Source organism: Ips typographus, linkage group LG1, assembly GCF_016097725.1.
Source record: "Ips typographus isolate SLU linkage group LG1, UJ_Ityp_2.0, whole genome shotgun sequence".
Taxonomy (NCBI): Eukaryota; Metazoa; Arthropoda; class Insecta; order Coleoptera; family Curculionidae; genus Ips; species Ips typographus.
In genome coordinates, this window is record NC_138422.1 from 29,911,470 (window position 1) to 29,936,129 (window position 24,660).

General features: G+C 35.3%; 1 protein-coding gene across 3 annotated transcripts; it reads left to right on the forward strand.

Moving 5' to 3' along the window:
• The first annotated feature begins 1,412 nt into the window (after window positions 1-1,412).
• LOC145727441 (uncharacterized) lies at window positions 1,413-24,534 on the forward strand. Of its 3 annotated transcripts, none has more exons than XM_081977019.1 (26): window positions 1,413-1,979; window positions 3,380-3,558; window positions 5,331-5,483; window positions 5,931-6,125; window positions 6,179-6,372; window positions 6,426-6,529; window positions 6,585-6,730; window positions 6,786-7,105; window positions 8,808-8,928; window positions 8,982-9,056; window positions 9,111-9,223; window positions 11,180-11,265; window positions 11,968-12,219; window positions 12,272-12,447; window positions 12,584-12,837; window positions 13,155-13,422; window positions 18,007-18,193; window positions 20,523-20,729; window positions 20,789-21,023; window positions 21,605-21,748; window positions 21,875-22,104; window positions 22,276-22,449; window positions 22,500-22,661; window positions 22,718-22,943; window positions 24,197-24,329; window positions 24,386-24,534. In XM_081977019.1, exons 2-26 carry the CDS (start codon window positions 3,386-3,388, stop codon window positions 24,435-24,437), a joined length of 4,380 nt encoding a protein of 1,459 aa, XP_081833145.1. In that variant the 5' UTR covers window positions 1,413-1,979; window positions 3,380-3,385; the 3' UTR covers window positions 24,438-24,534. The 3 variants fall into 3 exon arrangements, with proteins under 3 accessions (XP_081833145.1, XP_081833129.1, XP_081833137.1); XM_081977003.1 differs by having other exon boundaries at window positions 1,415-1,979; window positions 13,137-13,422; XM_081977011.1 differs by lacking the exon at window positions 1,413-1,979 and adding an exon at window positions 2,358-2,630 and having other exon boundaries at window positions 13,137-13,422.
• The last annotated feature ends 126 nt before the right edge of the window (window positions 24,535-24,660 follow it).

Sequence of the window (24,660 nt, forward strand, 5' to 3'; positions counted from 1 at the left end):
TGTTTCTTTTAGTTCAAAATTTGACACTGCTTTTCTCCCAGACTGTACCACATTTTATACGGGTTTTCCAAGTAACTGAATAGGAAATTTAACGAGGATTCCAAAAATGTGCTTAAAACTATCATTTTCTCATTCCAAGTGGGTTTTACAGGCGATTTTGTCGCTGACTGTCCTTTCAAACTGTGTTTCTGGCAGTTCAAACTTTGACACTGTTTTTCTAACTGACTATACTCGATTTTTTAGTGTTTTTTAGGTTAGTAGATAGGAAACTTAATGAGCATTCTAAAAATGTGGATAAAACTATCATTTTCTCACTCCAAGTGAGTTTAACAGACGATTTTGTCGCTGACTGTCTTTTCAAACTGTGTTTCTGCCAGTTCAAACTTTGGCAGCACTTTTCTCCCTGACTGTACCGAATTTTGTGATTTTTTTTAGGTTAGTAGATAGAAAATTTAATGATGATTCCAAAAATTTGCTTAAAACTGTCATTTTCATACCACAAATGGGTTTTACAGGCGATTTTGTCTCTGACTGTCCTTTCAAACTATGTTTCTGTTAGTTCAAACTTTGACACTGTTTTTCTCTCTGACTGTACTCAATTTGGTAGTGTTTTTTTAGGTTAGTAGATAGAAAATTTAACGAGGATTCCAAAAATGTGCTTAAAACTGTCATTTTCTCATTCCAAGTGGGTTTTACAGGCGATTTTGTCGCTGACTGTCCTTTCAAACTGTGTTTCTGGCAGTTCAAACTTTGACAATGTTTTTCTAACTGACTATACTCGATTTTTTAGTGTTTTTTAGGTTAGTAGATAGGAAATTTAATGAGGATTCCAAAAATGTGCTTAAAACTGTCATTTTCACACCACAAATGGGTTTTACAGGCGATTTTGTCTCTGACTGTCCTTTCAAACTATGTTTCTGTTAGTTCAAACTTTGACACTGTTTTTCTCTCTGACTGTACTCAATTTGGTAGTGTTTTTTTTAGGTTAGTAGATAGGAAATTTAATGAGGATTCCAAAAATGTGCATAAAACTGTCATTTTCACACCACAAATGGGTTTTACAGGCGATTTTGTCCTTGACTGTCCTTTCAAACGGTGTTTCTAACAATTCAAACTTTGACACCATTTTTCGTTAAAGGAATCATAAATGCAGATAAAAGACCTAATCATCTTAAGAATGTGCTGCTCAGATATGCTAAAGACATATTAAATATTTCATTAAGAATTTTTAATTTAGACGATTTAAAATTTGCTACTAAATTAAGACATTTTGATAATAAAGTTAAATTAGGCTCAAAAAATTAGCAATTTCAGCTGCTTATCAAATATTTCCAAATTTTTGTTTAAAAAGGGTGATATCCATATAAATAATTAAGAAACTGTGTTATAATCGTCACTTCTTTAATGATTATATTTATTGGCAAATAATTAATCAAAAACTGGCATATTTTATGGTGAAATATTGGAAAAACACTATTCTTACAGTGACCTAGTTAGATTCTAAACTACCAACTTAATAACAAAAAAATTAAAGAAGAGCTTTTCTTCACATTATAACGAAGTTAACTTTGAGCGATACAAATACAAAAATAATTAATAAAGAGGTTCAATTGCCCCCCAAACAAACTCAATTTCGGTCTCTCTTTCGGAGCTATTACTCTAAACAAATTAGAGACTGTGTGCGCAGTTTGAGCACTCTTTGGGCTTTCGCGTATTCGATTCTGGATAAAAGTCCAGAATCCAGTAATGCAGACTGGGAATTGTTGCGTCGTGGCACACTCGTTGTTCGAATAATTTTTGCAGTGATTTCTTATAGTTATTTAATATTTCAGTAATACCCACCTCATCTAGAATAGGATGCACAAATATGAAAACGGGGTGTGGTTTCGGTGTATAGCAAATTGTATTATAGAAAAAAGTTCTGTGTTTGTGGACATTTCAGTAAAAATTATTTTTTCAACAACAATGGCAGTTTAAAGGTATTTACTACGTTATTTATTAGTTATAGTTATGTATTTACGTGCCTTTTTTGTTTGTTTGATTTGGGATGTTAATAAGTCACTTTAAATTGTTTATCCACGACCACTATATTTGAAATGTTTAATACGTTTTGGCGTGGATTAATAACAACACACACTAGTGTATTAAATTCATTACACTACGCTTACTAGTAAATCAGTATCTATTTTTGTCATAATAAGTGTGACAAATCTGATATTTTTCACTGACCAGTTCTTAAGGACTTCAATAATCTGTAAACTGTGTGTTATTAGTTATTTTCCTTTCATTTTTATTCTATTCTCTTGTCAAAATGTGGAACACAAAAAAAAACAGGTCAAGTATGTGTATTTTTTAGAGCCGTAGGCCTGCACAATATTGCCTCTATTCTGCGCAGCTGTTCGGTCCTTAGACCCTCGTGCTCCAGATTCTGGATCCAGAAGTGCTAGAAATTTTCGTGCCCTAAATAATTTTTACGGTTAGAGGACTAAAACACACTTGATTATGTACCTTTAGATTTTATTGACGTGAATGTGCACTTGTGCGAACAAACTAGTTTTGGTTTAGAACCGTTCTACTAGAAGCAGTTTGGATGTTTGAGAAAATCCATAGAAACCCATTAATTTCCAAAGGTGGGTAAATACAAATTAGTAGGCGGAAAGTCCAAGTGTAGAGCCTTTTTTAATAAAAATCAAGATATTTCATGCAGTGGAATCGGTTTTTTGGTAGTAGGATTTGATTTTTAATATACCTATTCAGATACAAAAAAGGATAGACCTGACTTTTTGAATAAAGTCTTGTAAATTTTATACTAATTAACAAATTTTAATATTTTTATTAGTTTGCAGCTTATTAATCCTTTGACTATAGTCTATAAATGTTAAGGACATTGTGGTTCTTTATTTTCTATGACACAGATTGAAAATATTGAGCATACAGGTGTGGTAAATCCAAAAGCGACCATAGGAAAACCGTGTACCGGACAGAGAAACGTAGGTAATTGCATGCGCGGGAGAAAGACAGAAAACGAAAAAAATATCAAGTAGGCCATATTTTTAGCGCGCTGTTGCCGCCGTAAGTAAGTTTGTCGAGGGTATTGAATACTAACGGCGTTTGGCAACAGCGCGCTAAAAATATGGCCTACTTGATATTTTTTTCGTTTTCTGTCTTTCTCCCGCGCATGCAATTACCTACGTTTCTCTGTCCGTTACACGGTTTTCCTATGGTCGCTTTTGGATTTACCACACCTGTATACAGTGTGTTTCATGAACATTTTCATTATTAATGATGATTTTACCATAAATAAGATAATAATAAGAATTGGTACATTGTCTTCCTGTTTATCCTGTATTACATTTTGTTGTAATATTTTTTTTTTCAGATTATTATGCCTAAAAACAATTTTAGCAGCACCCAAACTGTATATATGAACGGCAACGACATAGAGGCATCTGCCAAGTCAGCAGCGCTCTACAGTAAGAAGGATATCCTTGAACAGTACTGTCTCTCGAATAAAGGCTTAAATGCTTTGGACAATGGCATTTTTAATAATATCTTTGGGTAAGTATAATCAAATATGAAATGAATGAGATACTTTAGTAATTAACGTATTAGTTCACTAGTGTGCTTGTCGTCAGCATCTTTCTTTTGGGCTCCTTTTTTGGTAAGCGTCATCCACTTCTAGTGTCTTCTTCAGATCTTCAAACTCTTTCTCAATCTTCTTCTTTAATTCTGGTGACACGCTTGTTCTTTTTATGTTGTATCTTTTGAGGCCTCATCAACGTTTTTAGAGAGCACACCATGTGATTGCTAGTTTTTGTTCTTTTTCTCCAAAAGGTGGGAAGTCCAGACTTTCCAGCTTGCTCTTCAGTCTTTTTCAATAGTTCGTACTTGGATTAACCTTCTTTAGTTTTATTTCAGCAAATTCAGGTTTGATCTCGGTTATAATTGGAATTTGAGGTTTATGTGAGCTTCAATACGTCTTATATAGGGATTTTGACTGGTTTTATGGCAGAACTTACTTTTTCAGGCTTTTTGACTTTTTTCACCTTTTTCTTAGGTTTTTCTTTGACTTCTTCATCAATCAGTACTTCAGGAACACTGTACACACCACAAATGGGTTTTACAGGCGATTTTGTCCTTGACTGTCCTTTCAAACTGTGTTTCTGTTAGTTCAAACTTTGACACTGTTTTTCTCTGACTGTACTCAATTTGGTAGTGTTTTTTTTTAGGTTAGTGGATAGGAAATTTAATGAGGATTCCAAAAATGTGCTTAAAACTGTCATTTTCACACTCCAAGTGGGTTTTACAGGCGATTTGTCCTTGGCTGTCCTTTCAAACTATGTTTCTGTTAGTTCAAACTTTGACACTGTTTTTCTCTCTGACTGTACTCAATTTGGTAGTATTTTTTTAGGTTAGTAGATAGGAAATTTAATGAGGATTCCAAAAATGTCCTTAAAACTGTCATTTTCACACCACAAATGGGTTTTACAAGCGATTTTGTCCTTTCAAACTATGTTTCTGATAGTTAAAACTTGGACACTGTTTTTCTCTCTGACTGTACTCAATTTGGTAGTGTTTTTTTAGGTTAGTAGATAGGAAATTTAATGAGGATTCCAAAAATGTGCTTGAAACTGTCATTTTCACACCACAAATGGGTTTTACAGGCGATTTTGTCCTTGATTGTCCTTTCAAACTATGTTTCTGTTAGTTCAAACTTTGACACTGTTTTTCTCTCTGACTGTACTCAATTTGGTAGTATTTTTTTAGGTTAGTAGATAGGAAATTTAATGAGGATTCCAAAAATGTGCTTAAAACTGTCATTTTCACACTACAAATGGGTTTTACAGGCGATTTTGTCCTTGACTGTCTTTTCAAACTGTGTTTCTGTTAGTTCCAACTTTGACACTGTTTTTCTCTCTGAATTTGGTAGATTTTTTTTAGGTTAGTAGATAGGAAATTTAATGAGGATTCCAAAAATGTGCTTAAAACTGTCATTTTCTCACTCCAAGTGAGTTTAACAGACGATTTTGTCGCTGACTGTCTTTTCAAACTGTGTTTCTGCCAGTTCAAACTTTGGCAGCACTTTTCTCCCTGACTGTACCGAATTTTGTGATTTTTTTTAGGTTATTGGATAAGAAATTTAATGAGGATTCCAAAAATGTGCTTAAAACTGTCATTTTCTCACTCCAAGTGAGTTTAACAGAGAGTGAGTGAGTGAGTGAGTTTAACTAAAAAAAGTAACTTTTAATTGAAATTTGACAAAATAATGTTTGATGCAGTTGAAAAATTGTTTTAATAAACTTTTGTTCTATTCTCATACCACATTATAGATGCATCTCATCGCATTATGGATCACTTTGTGCACCAAGCAAAGCTTCCTTTTTGACAGCTTGCGTAGGCAGAAAAGTACCATCAGAAGAAAATCTTTACGAACTTTACAAGAGGAATTCCTACGACTTTGCTCCTTTCCCTAGAAAACCAAGGTAACAAGCTTATGGTCCTCAAAGTTTTCTTACCATTAATAAGACTATACAGGTGTGGTAAATCCAAAAGCGGCCATAGGAAAACCGTGTAACGAACAGAGAAACGTAGGTAATTGCATGCGCGGGAGAAAGACAGAAAACGAAAAAAATATCAAGTAGGCCATATTTTTAGCGCGCTGTTGCCAAACGCCGTAAGTAAGTTTGTCGAGGGTATTGAATACTTACGGCGTTTGGCAACAGCGCGCTAAAAATATGGCCTACTTGATATTTTTTTCCTTTTCTGTCTTTCTCCCGCGCATGCAATTACCTACGTTTCTCTGTCAGTTACACGGTTTTGCTATGGTCGCTTTTGGATTTACCACACCTGTATTGTACATACACTTAATTAGAAAAAATGTACAATACAGCATTATTATTGATTTGTTCATCATTTGTTTCTATTTCCAGGTATCCATGGACTCCAGCACCATCCGAAATGTATCAATTCGACGAAGACTTAAAATCATCTTACTTTCAAAGGAAAACCCCATTCAACGATCCGACGAGGTACACCTGGATGATGCCGGATGACGAATCAGTAAAAATGGAAAAACCTAAATCTATTGCCGATTTGCCACATAAAAATCAAGTTTTTCCCCACTGGTTAGAGTTTTCCTACACTGCATTCATTAATAATGTGTTTTATAATTTTGCAGCAAAAAGCATGTTAGTTTTGCAAGGTCGCACACTTTATCTTCGTTTGATGAAGCTGTAATATCGTTGAGCTCCAGTTTAAGCCGTTTAAATCAGATTACTAAAAGTCAGGAACGTCTGCTGGAAATAAGGAAAGCTTCGGAAATTACGGCTGTTCTCAGTCAACCTCACACATCTGACGAAACTATTGTTTTAGGTATTATTTCGCTCTGTTCCAATTTCCAATATTACATCATGAGACCATTTCAGAAAAGTTTAAAAGAGGATCCATGAAAACGACTGCCACTCAGACCGACGCAGTTTTAAATAAAAAATCTGGAAATATAAGATTCCAGTTACCTACTCAGTCAAAGGTGAATTTAATTAAAAAGTTTATTGTGATATTTAATCATTGTGCGTTGTTTTTAGGCTAAAATGGTCTCTCAAGCTGCGCAAACTAGTGGTGTAAACGGACGAAAATTGTACAAATCACTTTCTGAAGCTGGTTGCAAACTTTCCACGCCCTTTCAGGATAGCGACAGCAACTATGCAGTCGGACATCAAGTTTTGCAAAGGTTGAACGAAACGATTAGTCCAAAATTTTTATATTGTAAATAAAACATATTTCAGAACCCAATCAGACGAACCTCCCAGATCGCCTTACGTATTAACTGAACCAATTATGGTGCTTCCAGCAACTAAGTCTAGTAGCGAATCTTTAACTTCCTTAAACGGAAGCAAATCTGAAGAATCTGTTGAAATAAAGAATGAAATCTTCATAAATTACGAACCGCAAGTTTATCCACTGATAAACAGTACACAAGTTAAAGATGAAGATTTATTTGATGATTTTACACTTCTTAAAAATGTTTTGATACCGCCTGACTATGGAATTTCTGGTACTAAAGAAATTGATGAGATGATTGAGGAAATTGATAGCCAATCTACTGGTGAGTACCTAAAAAAAAGTTTTTCCAGAGTTACTGTACATTTATACAGGGTGGTCCAGTTTTAAGTGTCAATAATTCACCATTTGATAGCTAATCAAAAAATAAGTTGACTTGCATTATGTCATTTTTCTGAAAAACGTTTCCTAAGGAAGATACAGAGTCCTCCAAATTTCAATTAAAAAAATCGTTTTATAGTTTAAAACTGAACATCCAAGACTTGTGAAAGTCCAAATTTGTACTGAATAGTCTAAAAACTTTTTTACTACTAGGAATGGTCTTATGATTCGCTTTCTCAGACTACCATCCTGGTTGAGTGTCTGAAACTGGCATTCAAGAACTAAAAAAGGTCCGGAAATCAAGACAAAGATTGTATTGTGCACGAAAGTCATTTTTTACTAGTTTTTTGCTAACTTTTAGTTCTCAAAACTATTATTGTAGCATTTGGTACCAAAATTTTTTACTTTTATTACTAAAGAAACTTGACTTTTGGAAATAGTCTTAAACTCGATTTTTCAGTCTTAAAAAGCACTAAAAACAGTCTGAATTTCTTAGAGGTGCTACAATTTATTGCACCCTATGAGTGTAGAAGTCAATTTAATAGTGAAGAAGCTTGAAATAACATTTTCAAGACTATGGTCAGTGGACAAACTAGCTTTTAGACCTGATAAGTCAAAAACTTTGTAAAGATAGTCTTGAAACTCGATTTGAGGCACTGAAAACAGCCTTAAAACACTAAAAACAGTCTAGTTTATTAAGAAATACCCGAATTTTTAGCACTGAGGTGTCTAGAAGTCGATTTAATAGTGACAAAGCTTCGAATGCCTTTTTAAGTCTATGAAGAATGTAAAAATTGTTTTTTAAGTTTGCTATGTCAATAACTTGGTGAAGATAGTCTTGAAACTCGATTTTCCAAGCTGAAAGTAGTTTTGAAGCACTAAAAATAGTCCAGAATTTGAAGAAAATGAGAAGCAAAGTAAAAAGCACGAAAAGTTCCTTTTCAAGACAATTTTCATGAATCTAATGTCAATGTCCTGCCTCTAAGACTATTTTCAAGACTAAAATATTGAAATTTGTCTTCAAATTATGAAAACTTACTTCAAATGCAAATTTTAAGCTTCTGATGTCACTTTTCATTAGTTCAGTCACATTTTGGGGTTCAAGTCAATTTTTAAGGTTTAAATGTATGAATTTGTAGTAACAAATTCTTGAAAAAGTAGTTTTTATGTCTGATTTGCATGAAAACTGGTTACAAACACAATTTTTAAGCTTCTGAAATGTTTATCTTTTCTAATTCAATTTTCAAAACTAAAGTCCTTTAGTTTGTCTGGAAACTATGAAAACTGGCTAAAATAATATTTTTTAAACTTCTTAAGTGAATTTTCCGTTTCCAAGACAATTTTTAAGTTGGGTTGGGTTAGTTTTGGGTCTTTGACCGTAATAAAGTGCTTGTTCCAAATTTGATCAATCTAGCATTATATAATATATATAAACAGAAATTTGAAGGACTGTATTTTCCTTAAGAAGCACTTTTCAGGAAAATGACATAATGAATGTCAACTTATTTTTTAATTGGCTATGGATTGGTGAATTATTGACATTTAAAACTGGACCACCCTGTACAATCTGATTAACACTTTCATTTTCTGTTCTTTCAATGCTAAGTAAATTACCATACAATTTTGAATGTAATAATGCATTTCAGGAAACATGGGGCCAGAGATTCAGGAAGCACTCGAGCCAATTGACGGCAAAGCTCACACGTTATTGGACCAAAACTTAATCGATAATAAATCTAATTTTATAAATCTCGGTTATAAGAATGCGTAAGTGTATTACCGAACATTGGCACAATATGCTTTTATTTTGAAACTTTCAGAACGCCCGTTAACAAACCTGTAGTGCCTTTAATTTTACTACAAACCAATGACCATAAATCAATAAGTCACTTGAGGTAGTACTTTAGTACTTACTTTCTTAGTAATTTTCATATTCAACTGTTTTGTAGTGGCGAACGTGCTCAAAGTTGGGAAAAATTGAATACAACGAGTCAGATTGAAAATAGTTCTTCATTGACCAATAAGACAAACGCATTTCCAGGCGCACACCCTAGTAAAATAGGTATGTGGGTATTCTAAGTGTATAAATTATAAAAGTAGGAATGACAAGTTAATGTTTTGAATGTGACATTTGCTTCTTTATCCAACACCTCATCATTGCAGCAGGAATTTTTCTTCCGTGACTTATTTGCTTCATAACCCACTTGTCCGATAAATAATTATTATTTGTCACATTAAAAACATTTACACCTCTATTACATAGTATATTATACAGAGTGGTCTAGTTTTAAATGTCAATAATTCACCAATCCATAGCCAATTAAAAAATAAGTTGACATTCATTATGTCATTTTCCTGAAAAGTGCTTCTTAAGGAAAATACAGTCCTTCAAATTTCTGTTTAAAAAATCGTTTTTTTTTTGTCATAACTGTCAGACCGTTGGAGCAATATTGATCAAATTTGGAACAAGCACTTTATTACACGTTATTACGATCAAAGACCCAAAACTAACCCAACCCAACTTAAAAATTGTCTTGGAAACGGAAAATTCACTTAAGAAGTTTAAAAAATATTATTGTAGCCAGTTTTCATAGTTTCCAGACAAACTAAAAGACTTTAGTTTTGAAAATTGAATTAGAAAAGATAAAAATTTCAGAAGCTTAAAAATTGTGTTGTGTAACCAATTTTCATGCAAATCGAGAGACTTTAATACTAAAAATTGACTTGTAGACATAAAAACTACTTTTTCAAGAATTTGTTACTACAAATTCATACATTTAAACCTTAAAAATTGACTTGAACCCCAAAATGTGACTGAACTAATGAAAAGTGACATCAGAAGTTTAAAATTTGCATTTGAAGTAAGTTTTCATAATTTGAAGACAAATTTCAATATTTTAGTCTTGAAAATAGTCTTAGATGCAGGACATTGACATTAGATTCATGAAAATTGTCTTGAAAACGAACTTTTCGTGCTTTTTACTTTGCTTCTCATTTTCTTCGAATTCTGGACTATTTTTAGTGCTTCAAAACTGCTTTCAGCTTGGAAAATTGAGTTTCAAGACTATCTTCACCAAGTTATTGACATAGCAAACTTAAAAAACAATTTTTACATTCTTCATAGACTTAAAATGGCATTCGAAGCTTTAAATCGACTTCTAGACACCTCAGTGCTAAAAATTCGGGTATTTCTTAATAAACTAACTGTTTTAATGTTTTAAGGCGGTTTTCAGTGCCTCAAATCGAGTTTCAAGACTATTTTTACAACGTTTTTGACTTATCAGGTCTAAAAGCCAGTTTGTACACTGTCCATAGTCTTGAAAATGTTATTTCAAGCTTCTTCACTATTAATTACTGTTTTTAATGCTTTTTAAGACTGAAAAATCGAGTTTAAGATTATTTCCAAAAGTCAAGTTTCTTCAGTAATAAAAGTAAAAAATGTTGGTACCAAATGCTACAATAATATGTCTTGAGAACTAATTTTTAGAAATAAAATAATCCGAAAATTTTATTTACTTCTAGATTTGTTGTCCAGTCCAGAAAATTGAGTTGTACACCAATTAAAGTCTTGAAAATATACTTTTGGACTCTCTTTAGTCCTAGTAAAGTCAGTTCTAGCATTAAAAGTCAACTTTTATATTATTTTTAGTAGTAAAAAATGAGTTTCATGCACAATACAATCTTTGTCTTGATTTCCGGACTTTTTTTAGTTCTTGAATGCCAGTTTCAGACATTCAACCAGGATGGCAGTCTGAGACAGCGAATCATAAGACCATTCCTAGTAGTAAAAAAGTTTTTAGACTATTCAGTACAAATTTGGACTTTCACAAGTCTGGGATGTTGAGTTTTAAACTATAAAATGATTTTTTAAATTGAAATTTGTAGGACTGTATCTTCCTTAGGAAACATTTTTCAGAAAAATGACATAATGCTATCAAATGGTGAATTATTGACACTTAAAACTGGACCACCCTGTATTATATTATACTAACTGCTTACTTTACTGTTACTTGAGAAGAAATTGAGACAACTTCATCCAGCCAAAAGCTTATTTATCCTGACACCAAAGTTGTTGGACTGAAAGAAGTGCTGGAAACTGGAAAGGTAAGATACAATTTTACAGTACAAATTACAATATGGAATAGTAGAAGAACCAGGAGGAATAACCAGACATAAATATTTAGTTTTTTCCGTTAGCACGAGGTGAAAACAGTACATTTTCAGCATTTTACAGTCGCTGAAACTCCAAAAGTAAATCAGAAGAGAAAAAGGTAAAAAAGTCTAATATCTGAGAAACGATTAGAGTTTTGTAAGAACTATTCACTTAACCGAGTAAATTCGGTCACAACTAGCAAGGCCTTAATTTAACTGTTTTTTTTTTGTCTCTTGAACACCCTGTATATGTTCAATCGTGTTGCTATTTGCACGAGATGAAAGAACCGTTCAGACCTAATATTTTGAGATTTTGACGGTAGCTGAAATCTCAAAAAGGGCGGAGATACAGAGTTATAAACATTTTGATGTCATTTGCGCAAAGAAAGTTGAATATCTCGGAAATGGTTGGAGTTACGAAAATTTTACAAGAGACCAAATACGTTCAGAATGATTTTCTGCACCCAGTGGATTTAATTGTTATTATAGTGAAGTTTCCAAAATATAGTTTTACGATTCATTTTGGTCTTTTCTGGGAAAGCACTGTTTTTGAACATTAATCGTTATTTCCTCTTGCTTTTCATTTGAAAACTGTTTGTAATTTGTATACAAGCAAATAGACTCCAGACTAGACATTTATAACGATTTTTCTAGGTGCTATCTCCTCGTAGAGCGCATTTGAAACCAAGCAAAAAAAACTTGATTTCCACAAAGAATCATCATAAAACTACTAACAGTCTTTACGCAAGTATGAACCATAGTCAGTCAGCTGCTGTCGTTCCGGACATAGAAGTTTTTAATGAATATTCAAAAACGAATAACGACTTATCGGAAAGTACGACAACAGACGACTACGTGACTGCCACGTCTGGTACTGACAGTTCTAGGAAAAGCACTAATATACAGGTAAGTATACCAAAATTTGTGTTTATAATTAATTTATAAAAGTCATTTTTAGGTAGTTCCATCGATATTGAGTTCATCTTCGCCAGAACGTCATATTAGTAGGCAGAATAGCCCAATTCACAATTCTTTAGTACCTCAAATAGAAACTGGTTATTCCAGTCCTAATGAAGACAGCAGTTCTTCAGGCAGTTACAGTATTGGTGGTTCCAGTGTCGATCTTCTTGACAGGTATGTTAAAAATACATGGTGATCAAAGATGATGTGAGTAAAAAAGGTAAAAAATAGGATTCTGTTTATTCACCAAAAGTTTGATCATTTTAGAGTAGAGTTGATCACCCAGTAAAAAATTGTCAATTTTCTACAGAGTAAAACGACGAGAGTCTTCCAACACAGAGAAGAAAATCAAAACATCGAAATCTAGGAAATCAAACTCGTTCAGGAGCAAACGAAGGGAGAACGTGGACGTGGCAACTTTGCCAAACGTCAAAGCTAAAAGGAAAAAATCAGACAAAAAGCTTTTTTCCGATACCGAATGCTTAAAAATTACTAATGAAACTGCACAATCCTATAAGAACAGAAAATGGAGCCCTACTCAAGGACTAAAGAAAAAACATGAAGGTAAAACACTTAATATAATGGTTTTAAATAATACAGGATGTCTATAAAATACTTCAAAGTCCTATCACATATTGAAAGTTCTTTGGCTTTTTCTCAAGTTCAACCCTAGAAAACTAGGGAAAGAGACAGGGTAGAGCTGTCAAATTAAATTCACCTCTTGGTGCTTTTTCTGGTGTTTCCTTAAGTTCAGCCCTGTGAAAACTAGGAAAGAAGGCAGGGTAGAACTGTGGGGGGGTGGAACTTTGTCCATACATTTTACAGACACTCTGTAAGATTGAATCAAGACATTTACTTTACAGGAAAACTATCTCGTAAAGGAAATTCATATCAAACTGATATAAGAGGTTACAAATTAACGTCCGACGAATCAAGTACGGGGCGTGAAAATATGACAAACTCGTCAATAGTGCGTAAAACTAAGAAATCCAAGGAGTTTTCGAGAAGACGTTCATTGTCACACTCGCCTAAAAATCAAAAACATAAAAACCCATGCGAGTCCAATTACCAAACAGCCAGCCTGCCTAGCATTCTACGAAAAAAGTGTGCAAAATTCACTTCTTCTTCTGTTGGGAAAGGATGTTCCAGGTAATTATTCCGTAAATCAATAATTATTAACGTGCCAGAGGCCTCTGACAGCCATTTTGAATTGCCAGAGGCCTCTGAAACCTTCTTAAGCTTACTATGAATTGTTTTTAACGTGCCAGAGGCCTCTAGCAGCCATTTTGTATTGCCAGAGGCCTCTGAAACCTTCTTAAGCTTACTAAAACTGTTTTTAACGTGCCAGAGGCCTCTGGCAGCCATTTTGAATTGCCAGAGGCCTCTGAAACCTTCTTAAGCTTACTATGAATTGTTTTTAACGTGCCAGAGGCCTCTGGCAGCCATTTTGTATTCCCAAAGGCCTCTGAAACCTTCTTAAGCTTACTATGAATCGTTTTTAACGTGCCAGAAGCCTCTAGCAGCCATTTTGTATTGCCAGAGGCCTCTGAAACCTTCTTAAGCTTACTATGAATTGTTTTTAACGTGCCAGAGGCCTTTGACAGCCACTTTGAATTGCCAGAGGCCTCTGAAACCTTCTTAAGCTTACTATGAATTGTTTTTAACGTGCCAGAGGCCTCTGGCAGCCATTTTGTATTCCCAAAGGCCTCTGAAACCTTCTTAAGCTTACTATGAATCGTTTTTAACGTGCCAGAAGCCTCTAGCAGCCATTTTGTATTGCCAGAGGCCTCTGAAACCTTCTTAAGCTTACTATGAATTGTTTTTAACGTGCCAGAGGCCTCTAGCAGCCATTTTGTATTGCCAGAGGCCTCTGAAACCTTCTTAAGCTTACTAAAACTGTTTTTAACGTGCCAGAGGCCTCTGGCAGCCATTTTGAATTGCCAGAGGCCTCTGAAACCTTCTTAAGCTTACTATGAATTGTTTTTAACGTGCCAGAGGCCTCTGGAAGCCATTTTGTATTCCCAAAGGCCTCTGAAACCTTCTTAAGCTTACTATGAATCGTTTTTAACGTGCCAGAAGCCTCTAGCAGCCATTTTGTATTGCCAGAGGCCTCTGAAACCTTCTTAAGCTTACTATGAATCGTTTTTAACGTGCCAGAGGCCTTTGACAGCCACTTTGAATTGCCAGAGGCCTCTGAAACCTTCTTAAGCTTACTATGAATTGTTTTTAACGTGCCAGAGGCCTCTGGCAGCCATTTTGTATTCCCAAAGGCCTCTGAAACCTTCTTAAGCTTACTATGAATCGTTTTTAACGTGCCAGAAGCCTCTAGCAGCCATTTTGTATTGCCAGAGGCCTCTGAAACCTTCTTAAGCTTACTATGAATCGTTTTTAACGTGCCAGAAGCCTCTAGCAGCCATTTTGTATTGCCAGAGGCCTCTGAAACCTTCTTAAGCTTACTATGAATTGTTTTTAAAGTGCCAGAGGCCTCTGGCAGCCATTTTGTATTGCCAGAGGCCTCTGAAACCTTCTTAAGCTTACTATGAATCGTTTTTAACGTGCCAGAAGCCTCTAGCAGCCATTTTGTATTGCCAGAGGCCTCTGAAACCTTCTTAAGCTTACTATGAATCGTTTTTAACGTGCCAGAAGCCTCTAGCAGCCATTTTGTATTGCCAGAGGCCTCTGAAACCTTCTTAAGCTTACTATGAATTGTTTTTAACGTGCCAGAGGCCTCTGGCAGCCATTTTGTATTCCCAAAGGCCTCTGAAACCTTCTTAAGCTTACTATGAATCGTTTTTAACGTGCCAGAGGCCTTTGACAGCCACTTTGAATTGCCAGAGGCCTCTGAAACCTTCTTAAGCTTACTATGAATTGTTTTTAACGTGCCAGAGGCCTCTGGCAGCCATTTTGTATTCCCAAAGGCCTCTGAAACCTTCTTAAGCTTACTATGAATCGTTTTTAACGTGCCAGAAGCCTCTAGCAGCCATTTTGTATTGCCAGAGGCCTCTGAAACCTTCTTAAGCTTACTATGAATTGTTTTTAACGTGCCAGAGGCCTCTAGCAGCCATTTTGTATTGCCAGAGGCCTCTGAAACCTTCTTAAGCTTACTAAAACTGTTTTTAACGTGCCAGAGGCCTCTGGCAGCCATTTTGAATTGCCAGAGGCCTCTGAAACCTTCTTAAGCTTACTATGAATTGTTTTTAACGTGCCAGAGGCCTCTGGAAGCCATTTTGTATTCCCAGAGGCCTCTGAAACCTTCTTAAGCTTACTATGAATTGTTGTTAACGTGCCAGAAGCCTCTAGCAGCCATTTTGTATTGCCAGAGGCCTCTGAAACCTTCTTAAGCTTACTATGAATTGTTTTTAACGTGCCAGAGGCCTCTGGCCGCCATTTTGTATTGCCAGAGGCCTCTGAAACCTTCTTAAGTTTACTATGAATTGTTTTTAACGTACCAGAGGCCTCTGGCAGCCATTTTGTATTCCCAGAGGCCTCTGAAACCTTCTTAAGCTTACTATGAATTGTTTTTAACGTGCCAGAGGCCTCTGGCAGCCATTTTGTATTCCCAGAGGCCTCTGAAACCTTCTTAAGCTTACTATGAATTGTTGTTAACGTGCCAGAAGCCTCTAGCAGCCATTTTGTATTGCCAGAGGCCTCTGAAACCTTCTTAAGCTTACTATGAATGGTTTTTAACGTGCCAGAGGCCTCTGGCAGCCATTTTGTATTCCCAGAGGCCTTTGAAACCTTCTTGAGCTTACTATGAATTGTTGTTAACGTGCCAGAAGCCTCTAGCAGCCATTTTGTATTGCCAGAGGCCTCTGAAACCTTCTTAAGTTTACTATGAATTGTTTTTAACGTGCCAGAAGCCTCTAGCAGCCATTTTGAATTGCCAGAGGCCTCTGAAACCTTCTTAAGTTTACTATGAATTGTTTTTAACGTACCAGAGGCCTCTGGCAGCCATTTTGTATTCCCAGAGGCCTCTGAAACCTTCTTAAGCTTACTATGAATTGTTTTTAACGTACCAGAGGCCTCTAGCAGCCATTTTGTATTGCCAGAGGCCTCTGAAACCTTCTTAAGCTTACTATGAATTGTTTTTAACGTACCAGAGGCCTCTAGCAGCCATTTTGTATTGCCAGAGGCCTCTGAAACCTTCTTAAGTTTACTATGAATTGTTTTTAACGTACCAGAGGCCTCTGGCAGCCATTTTGTATTCCCAGAGGCCTCTGAAACCTTCTTAAGCTTACTATGAATTGTTTTTAACGTGCCAGAGGCCTCTGGCAGCCATTTTGTATTCCCAGAGGCCTCTGAAACCTTCTTAAGCTTACTATGAATTGTTTTTAACGTGCCAGAGGCCTCTGGCAGCCATTTTGTATTCCCAGAGGCCTCTGAAACCTTCTTAAGCTTACTATGAATTGTTTTTAACGTGCCAGAGGCCTCTGGCAGCCATTTTGTATTCCCAGAGGCCTCTGAAACCTTCTTAAGCTTACTATGAATTGTTGTTAACGTGCCAGAAGCCTCTAGCAGCCATTTTGTATTGCCAGAGGCCTCTGAAACCTTCTTAAGCTTACTATGAATGGTTTTTAACGTGCCAGAGGCCTCTGGCAGCCATTTTGTATTCCCAGAGGCCTTTGAAACCTTCTTGAGCTTACTATGAATTGTTGTTAACGTGCCAGAAGCCTCTAGCAGCCATTTTGTATTGCCAGAGGCCTCTGAAACCTTCTTAAGTTTACTATGAATTGTTTTTAACGTGCCAGAAGCCTCTAGCAGCCATTTTGAATTGCCAGAGGCCTCTGAAACCTTCTTAAGTTTACTATGAATTGTTTTTAACGTACCAGAGGCCTCTGGCAGCCATTTTGTATTCCCAGAGGCCTCTGAAACCTTCTTAAGCTTACTATGAATTGTTTTTAACGTACCAGAGGCCTCTAGCAGCCATTTTGTATTGCCAGAGGCCTCTGAAACCTTCTTAAGCTTACTATGAATTGTTTTTAACGTACCAGAGGCCTCTAGCAGCCATTTTGTATTGCCAGAGGCCTCTGAAACCTTCTTAAGTTTACTATGAATTGTTTTTAACGTACCAGAGGCCTCTGGCAGCCATTTTGTATTCCCAGAGGCCTCTGAAACCTTCTTAAGCTTACTATGAATTGTTTTTAACGTGCCAGAGGCCTCTGGCAGCCATTTTGTATTCCCAGAGGCCTCTGAAACCTTCTTAAGCTTACTATGAATTGTTGTTAACGTGCCAGAAGCCTCTAGCAGCCATTTTGTATTGCCAGAGGCCTCTGAAACCTTCTTAAGCTTACTATGAATGGTTTTTAACGTGCCAGAGGCCTCTGGCAGCCATTTTGTATTCCCAGAGGCCTTTGAAACCTTCTTGAGCTTACTATGAATTGTTGTTAACGTGCCAGAAGCCTCTAGCAGCCATTTTGTATTGCCAGAGGCCTCTGAAACCTTCTTAAGCTTACTATGAATGGTTTTTAACGTGCCAGAGGCCTCTGGCAGCCATTTTGTATTGCCAGAGGCCTCTGAAACCTTCTTAAGTTTACTATGAATTGTTTTTAACGTGCCAGAAGCCTCTAGCAGCCATTTTGAATTGCCAGAGGCCTCTGAAACCTTCTTAAGCTTACTATGAATTGTTTTTAACGTGCCAGAGGCCTCTGGCAGCCATTTTGAATTGCCAGAGGCCTCTGACACCTTCTTAAACCTAACATAAATGGTACAGACCATAACGATTTCATATTTTAGATCTTCTCTAAATGATCCAGAAACTGGCGATAGTTCCACCCACTCCTGTAAAGAGAAAACAACGTTAAAGGCTTTAAGTGTGGAATCTTTAAGGTCGATAAGTCCGGGCAGCGACAGTGTTTTTTACAGCGACCCTAGTTGTTACATCACAGATCATCAGGTGCATTGTTTGCAATGTGGAAAAGAGGTAAGCTATAGAATATTAAGTGTATAATTAAGTTAAAAAGATAATTTGATAATCGTTTTTATCAAATTATCTTCTAAGAAGTGTATTCGGGACTTATATTGAGTGAGACAGAAAACTGAAATTTTCAGTATTAGAAGATCGGTTGTTTTTGTACTTTCAAACCTAAACACATTACACACTTTTTTTGCAATGGAACACCCTGTATAATATTGTATTGTGCACTGTTTTTGGGAGACTGACGACAAAAAACTTTTACTTTCACGAAAAAACGACAACTTTGCTATAATAATCAACAACAAAAGTACAACTTGAATGGAAATTAAATTTTTGTTGATTTTGCAGTTGATCTTAATATCTTAGTGACAAAATAATTAATTTTTTTGACAGTTATTGTTAAATCTCTCGAGAAAACATCATTTTCATCAATGATGTTATATGTATACAAGGTCCAGTTTTAAATGTCAATAATTCACCAATCCATAGCCAATTAAAAAATAAGTTGACATTCATTTTATGTCATTTTCCTGAAAAGTGCTTCCTAAGGAAAATACAATCTTTCAAATTTCTGTTTAAAAAATCGTTTTTTTTTGTCATAACTGTCAGTCCGTTGGAGCAATATTGATCAAATTTGGAACAAGCACTTTATTACACGTTATTACGGTCAAAGACCCAAAACTAACCCAACCCAACTTGAAAATTGTCTTGGAAACGGAAAATTCACTTAAGAAGTTTAAAAAATATTATTGTAGCCAGTTTTCATAGTTTCCAGACAAACTGAAAGACTTTAGTTTTGAAAATTGAATTAGAAAAGATAAACATTTCAGAAGCTTAAAAATTGTGTTTGTAACCAGTTTTCATGCAAATCGAGAGACTTTAATACTAAAAATTGACTTGTAGACATAAAAACTACTTTTTCAAGAATTTGTTACTACAAATTCATACATTTAAACCTTAAAAATTGACTTGAACCCCAAAATGTAACTGAACTAATGAAAAGTGACATCAGAAGCTTAAAATTTACATTTGAAGTAAGTTTTCATAATTTGAAGACAAATTTCAATATTTTAGTCTTGAAAATAGTCTTAGATGCAGGACATTGACATTAAATTCATGAAAATTGTCTTGAAAACTAACTTTTCGTGTTTTTTACTTTGCTTCTCATTTTCTTCGAATTCTGGACTATTTTTAGTGCTTCAAAACTGCTTTCAGCTTGGAAACTCGAGTTTCAAGACTATCTTCATCAAGTTATTGACATAGCAAACTTAAAAAACAATTTTTACATTCTTCATAGACTTAAAATAGCATTTCAAGCTTTGTCACTATTAAATCGACTTCTAGACACCTCAGTGCTAAAAATTCGGGTATTTCTTAATAAACTAGACTGTTTTTAGTGTTTTAAGGCTGTTTTCAGTGCCTCAAATCGAGTTTCAAGACTATCTTTATAAAGTTTTTGACTTATCAGGCTTAAAAGCCAGTATGTCCACTGACCATAATCTTGAAAATGTTATTTCAAGCTTCTTCACTATTAAAATGACTTCTACACTCATAGGTGCAATAAATTGTAGCATCTCTAAGAAATTCAGACTGTTTTTAGTGCTTTTTAATACTGAAAAATCGAGTTTAAGACTATTTCTAAAAGTCAAGTTTCTTCAGTAATAAAAGTAAAAAATTTTGGTACCAAATGCTACAATAATAGTTTTGAGAACTAATTTTTAGAAATAAAATAGTCCGAAAATGTAATTTACTTCTAGACTTGTTGTCCAGTCCAGAAAATTCAGTTGTACACCAATTAAAGTCTTGAAAATATACTTTTGGACTCTCGTTAGTCCTAGTAAGGTCCGTTCTAGCATTAAAAGTCAACTTTTATATTATTTTTAGTAGTAAAAAATGAGTTTCATGCACAATACAATCTTTGTCTTGATTTCCGGACTTTCTTTAGTTCTTGAATGCCAGTTTCAGACACTCAACCAGGATGGCAGTCTGAGACAGCGAATCATAAGACCATTCCTAGTGGTAAAAAAGTTTTTAGACTATTCAGTACAAATTTGGACTTTCACAAGTCTTGAACTACAAAACGATTTTTTAAATTGAAATTTGGAGGACTGTATCTTCCTTAGGAAACGTTTTTCAGAAAAATGACATAAATGCAAGTTAACTTATTTTTTGATTGGCTATCAAATGGTGAATTATTGACACTTAAAACTGGACCACCCTGTATAGCGAGTCCACATATCGTAGTTTGTGATGAACTACCAAAACACTGTTATAAGCAATACAATTTGTGTTATTCGAAACTACAAGTTTGATCGGACAAACTTTATATTTGCAGGTATACTTTCACTCGCATCTGGATGAAAAACATCCGGTCATCGCTGAAAATTCCATCGACATAGTACAACCACCTGCTGGCTTTGAAGACTCACCCAAAGTAAAAGTGGGAAAGTTCTTTAAAAAATCAGACGGCGTTACTAATAAGCCACAAGATGTCAAACACAACTTTGCACTACGAAAATCTAAACCAGAAATAAGAGCAAAGGTGTTTTGTTATACTTATTGTGTTTTTTGGATGATGTAAATAATTTCAATTCGTTTTAGTCTGAAGAACGAAATGGCGATGTGGAAAAGAGCGTCAGAAGAAAACTGCGACCCATGCAACGATCGCCTTACTGCAGTAAAGAAAACCTAAAACCAGCTGACAGTAGTCCTTGCATTCTTCCTGGAGCTCCGGACGGAGAAAGTGACGAAGGTCTTTATGTTGGCTCTTACGTGATGGGCAAATGGCTGTGCATTGAGGAATCTGACGCTCACTATACGATTTCAACAGGGCTAGGTGAAGAATCTCCACTTCTTCTTCTTCTTATTCATATTTAAGATCTCGCCATCTGTTAGTTTTGCAGGTTCCTCTGGATCAGTTTCTGGAAGGTGGACTACCAGCTGTCCTCTTCCTGGTGCTCTTTTCCCTATTGGTTTTTCTTCAAGTGCAATGCGTGGCAATCTTCCCTCTTCCATTCTTCTCACGTTAGCGTACCAATATCTTTTTCTTTGTCTCCCTCATCTTACGATGTCTTGCACCCCACATTGTTTCCTAATGTCAGTGTTCCTAATTCGGTCTATTCTTGTTTTTCCCATTATAGTCCTGAGCGTTTTCATTTCGGCTTCTCGAAGCATTCTTTTCGTTTTGTTGGTTTCTTCTCTGGTTTCTATTCCGTATGTCATGATTGGCCTGGTACAAGTCTTATAGATCCTGACCTTGCTATCCTTCGTTCGCCCATATTATCTGCCTTAAGCAGCTCGACATGGCAGTCGCTTTGTTGATCTGGCTTCACTGGGTCGTCGTTAAACATTATATTCAAAAACAATTTTTCTTGTGGACTTAACCGAAATTAACTTGCAAAAATATATTAATTATAGATTCCGAATCTCTGCGCAGAGCCTCAACTTCGAGCACGGAGTCGGAACATGAATTTTTGAAGCGATACCATTCAATAAGGCAACAGCTGACCCATCGAAAAGCGTACGCAGACATGTGTAAAAATACGTTTTCCAAATCGTTTGGTAAGTAGAACGTAACGGTTCTTTGTCCCTTTACATTCAAATTAATGCAGCAATGTATTGTACAAGCTGTAATTGTGGTATTTCATCTCTCAATTGCAATTACTCATAAATTACATTCACTTTCAGAATGCGAAAAGAAGATAGAGGTACGAAGGGAATGTGGAGAATTTGGTTTCCGAATTCACGGGTCCAAACCGGCAATGGTGACAGCAATTGAGACAGGTACTCCTGCTGAATGTTCTGGTCTGGAAGTCGGCGATATCATTATTGCCGTCAACGGCATAAATGTGATTGATAAAAGCCATTCGGAAGTGGTCCAAATTGCCCAGGCACAAGTAGATTCGTTGGTTTTAGAAGTAAGCATTTATTATCTCAACGAAGATACTCTTTACCATACATAAGGCACAGATGCACGGTTTTTCAGATACACAGCTTGTCAAGGAAAACTAAGTAAATCTTTTTACAAAAGATATTCGGCATATAACTCCACTGATACTAATCTATAAACAAATACTTTTCTGTTACAGATTGGTAGATTAAGTAATAACGCCCAAGTCAACCAACCTTCAGGCAGCTCTGTTTTATACAGTGGTTATCTATGGAAAGCAACACTTGCATCCAGAAATGTATCAAATAAATGGTCAAGACGATGGTTTTGTCTTCGTAGCAATAACTTCTTGTACTACTACAAAACTGATACTGTCAGTATTGTATTTCTAAGAGAGTTAAGTTTAAAAGAAAAATATTTCAGGAGAGCCATCCTCTAGGTGTTATGTCTCTTAGAGATGTTGAAATTGATACAACAGAAATCAGTCCTATACCACACAAATCGAATTGTTTTATCGTTCGACGTAAAATAGATGCAGTGTCTCTCTTTTTATCGGCAGATGCTCTAGAGGAGAAAAATAACTGGGTAAGACACCTCTAGAATAACAGGATTGTAAAGTTAAAATTGTGATTGAATTTTAGATCCTAAAACTCGAAAATTCCATCAGGGATCTTCGCGCAGAAGATAAATATTTGGAAGAAGTGAAGCAAAACAGCAGAGGCGGTCCTAAACGAATAACCAACGCCGAATGTACTGGTTATTTGATCAAATTGGGTACACAGTGGAAGTCTCGTAGTAGACGTTATTGTGTGCTCAAAAATGCTGCATTATACTTCTTTTATGACTTGGATTCTAACAGTGCGTTTGGTAAGTTAAATACTCAATATGCAACTATGAATCCATCACTTTTAGACCAAAACTCTGGATGGTTATATGTTTCTCTAAAATAAATACAACAAATTAAAAATTCAATAAGACATTCTGAGTGATGCTATAGTATCTCATATCTCATTTTCAGGTTGCAATCCACTTATTTTATTTTAAACTCGCGGGAAAACATTTTAGACGCTTATTTTATTTTTCTATGACTTTATTATTAATATGTTTCAAGAAATGTTTATGAAAAATCTATAATGCAACCCAAAAATCTCAGTCTTTGGAAACAATGAAATGTTAATAGATCTATCATATAATGTATTTCGAACATTCATTTTAATGCTTTCAGATAAATCAGTGGTCTTGACCAGTCGATAACGTCTCGATTTAGGTTTTCTAGGTGAGGAAATCATAAGATTACTTGCTTGCTTTCCCCGAATCGAATAAACAGTTTTGCGGGAAATTTACAAAGCAGCTGCAACCTTCTAGTATCAAAAAAAAATACATCAGTAAGAATATGTAAGGTCTTAAAATTTCTTATTTTCTTCCTGAACAGATGATAAAGCTTCTAAAGGTCCTCCATTGGTTTTTTCTAATTCAAAATATTCACAAAGGTTAAGAATTAACTGCTGGGGTTGTCTGTGGAGAATTTTTCCAGGCATTTTCTAAAAAAATACTGTAATAGTAAGTAATTCCGAATTTAGGAAAAACCAAATGGCTAAATAAAAACCATAATAGACACTCCCACTTTTTTTTCAAAACAGGTTAGTAATTGTGCCAATTTTGGTTAGATCGTGACAGCCGACATAAAAAAAATAAAAATATTAATAATAATATTATGAAAGTACTTACAGAATGTTAAAAGCGTAGAAACAATAGCTCTTAAAAGAACTGTGGTGGTGTGGTAAATAGAAAACTTTATAAATGATTAACAACACAAAGAAACGGAAAAGAATTAATAGTAAACAAATCAAATAAATTTCGATGGTTGTCAAACTGACAATGACTGAAATAGAAGCGCTAATCAGTAAATGTTTTTTTTGGAAGACATTCACTTAGATATTTACCCTTTCTGAAAGTGAACAATAGACAAGGATGAAGACAATAATGCATGTCTACTTCTAAATCACAGGGGGATGACGCACGGGTAAACTCAGTCCGCGAGAACAGTATTTTAAATGCTGTAAATCAGAAACAAATATGACTTTTCGAAGAAACTTGCTAACATTGTGCCATCGTTTCAGGAACAGCACTTTTGCACGGATATAAGGTACAGCAGACACAGTCTTCAAAGAAACACGCTTTTGAGATTATTTCACGGGACCCGTCCAAAAAGACTTACTATTTTTTTGCCGAGTCAGAAGCCGACAGAAAAAGGTCAATTATGAGTTTACCAAGCCATATTTTTTCTTACTTTTTTTGTCTTTTTGCAGATGGGTTACAGCTTTAGAGTATTCTATTGATCGATGGTTGTGTGAGTTTTGAAGTTACTACAATGGAGGAAAAATAATTATTATATCTGGATAAACGCGTATTATTTGCATAATAAAATAGCTTAATAAATAAGAGAATTATTTAACTCGTTTTTTTGGTTTTTTTTACTTTCAAGTGTTTTGTGATGTGTAAAAAATGTTCTGGCAACCTGAAAGCTGCTTTGATTTCAAAGCAAATGACCTAACAGATGAGGCAATAGTGAAACAAAATTCCA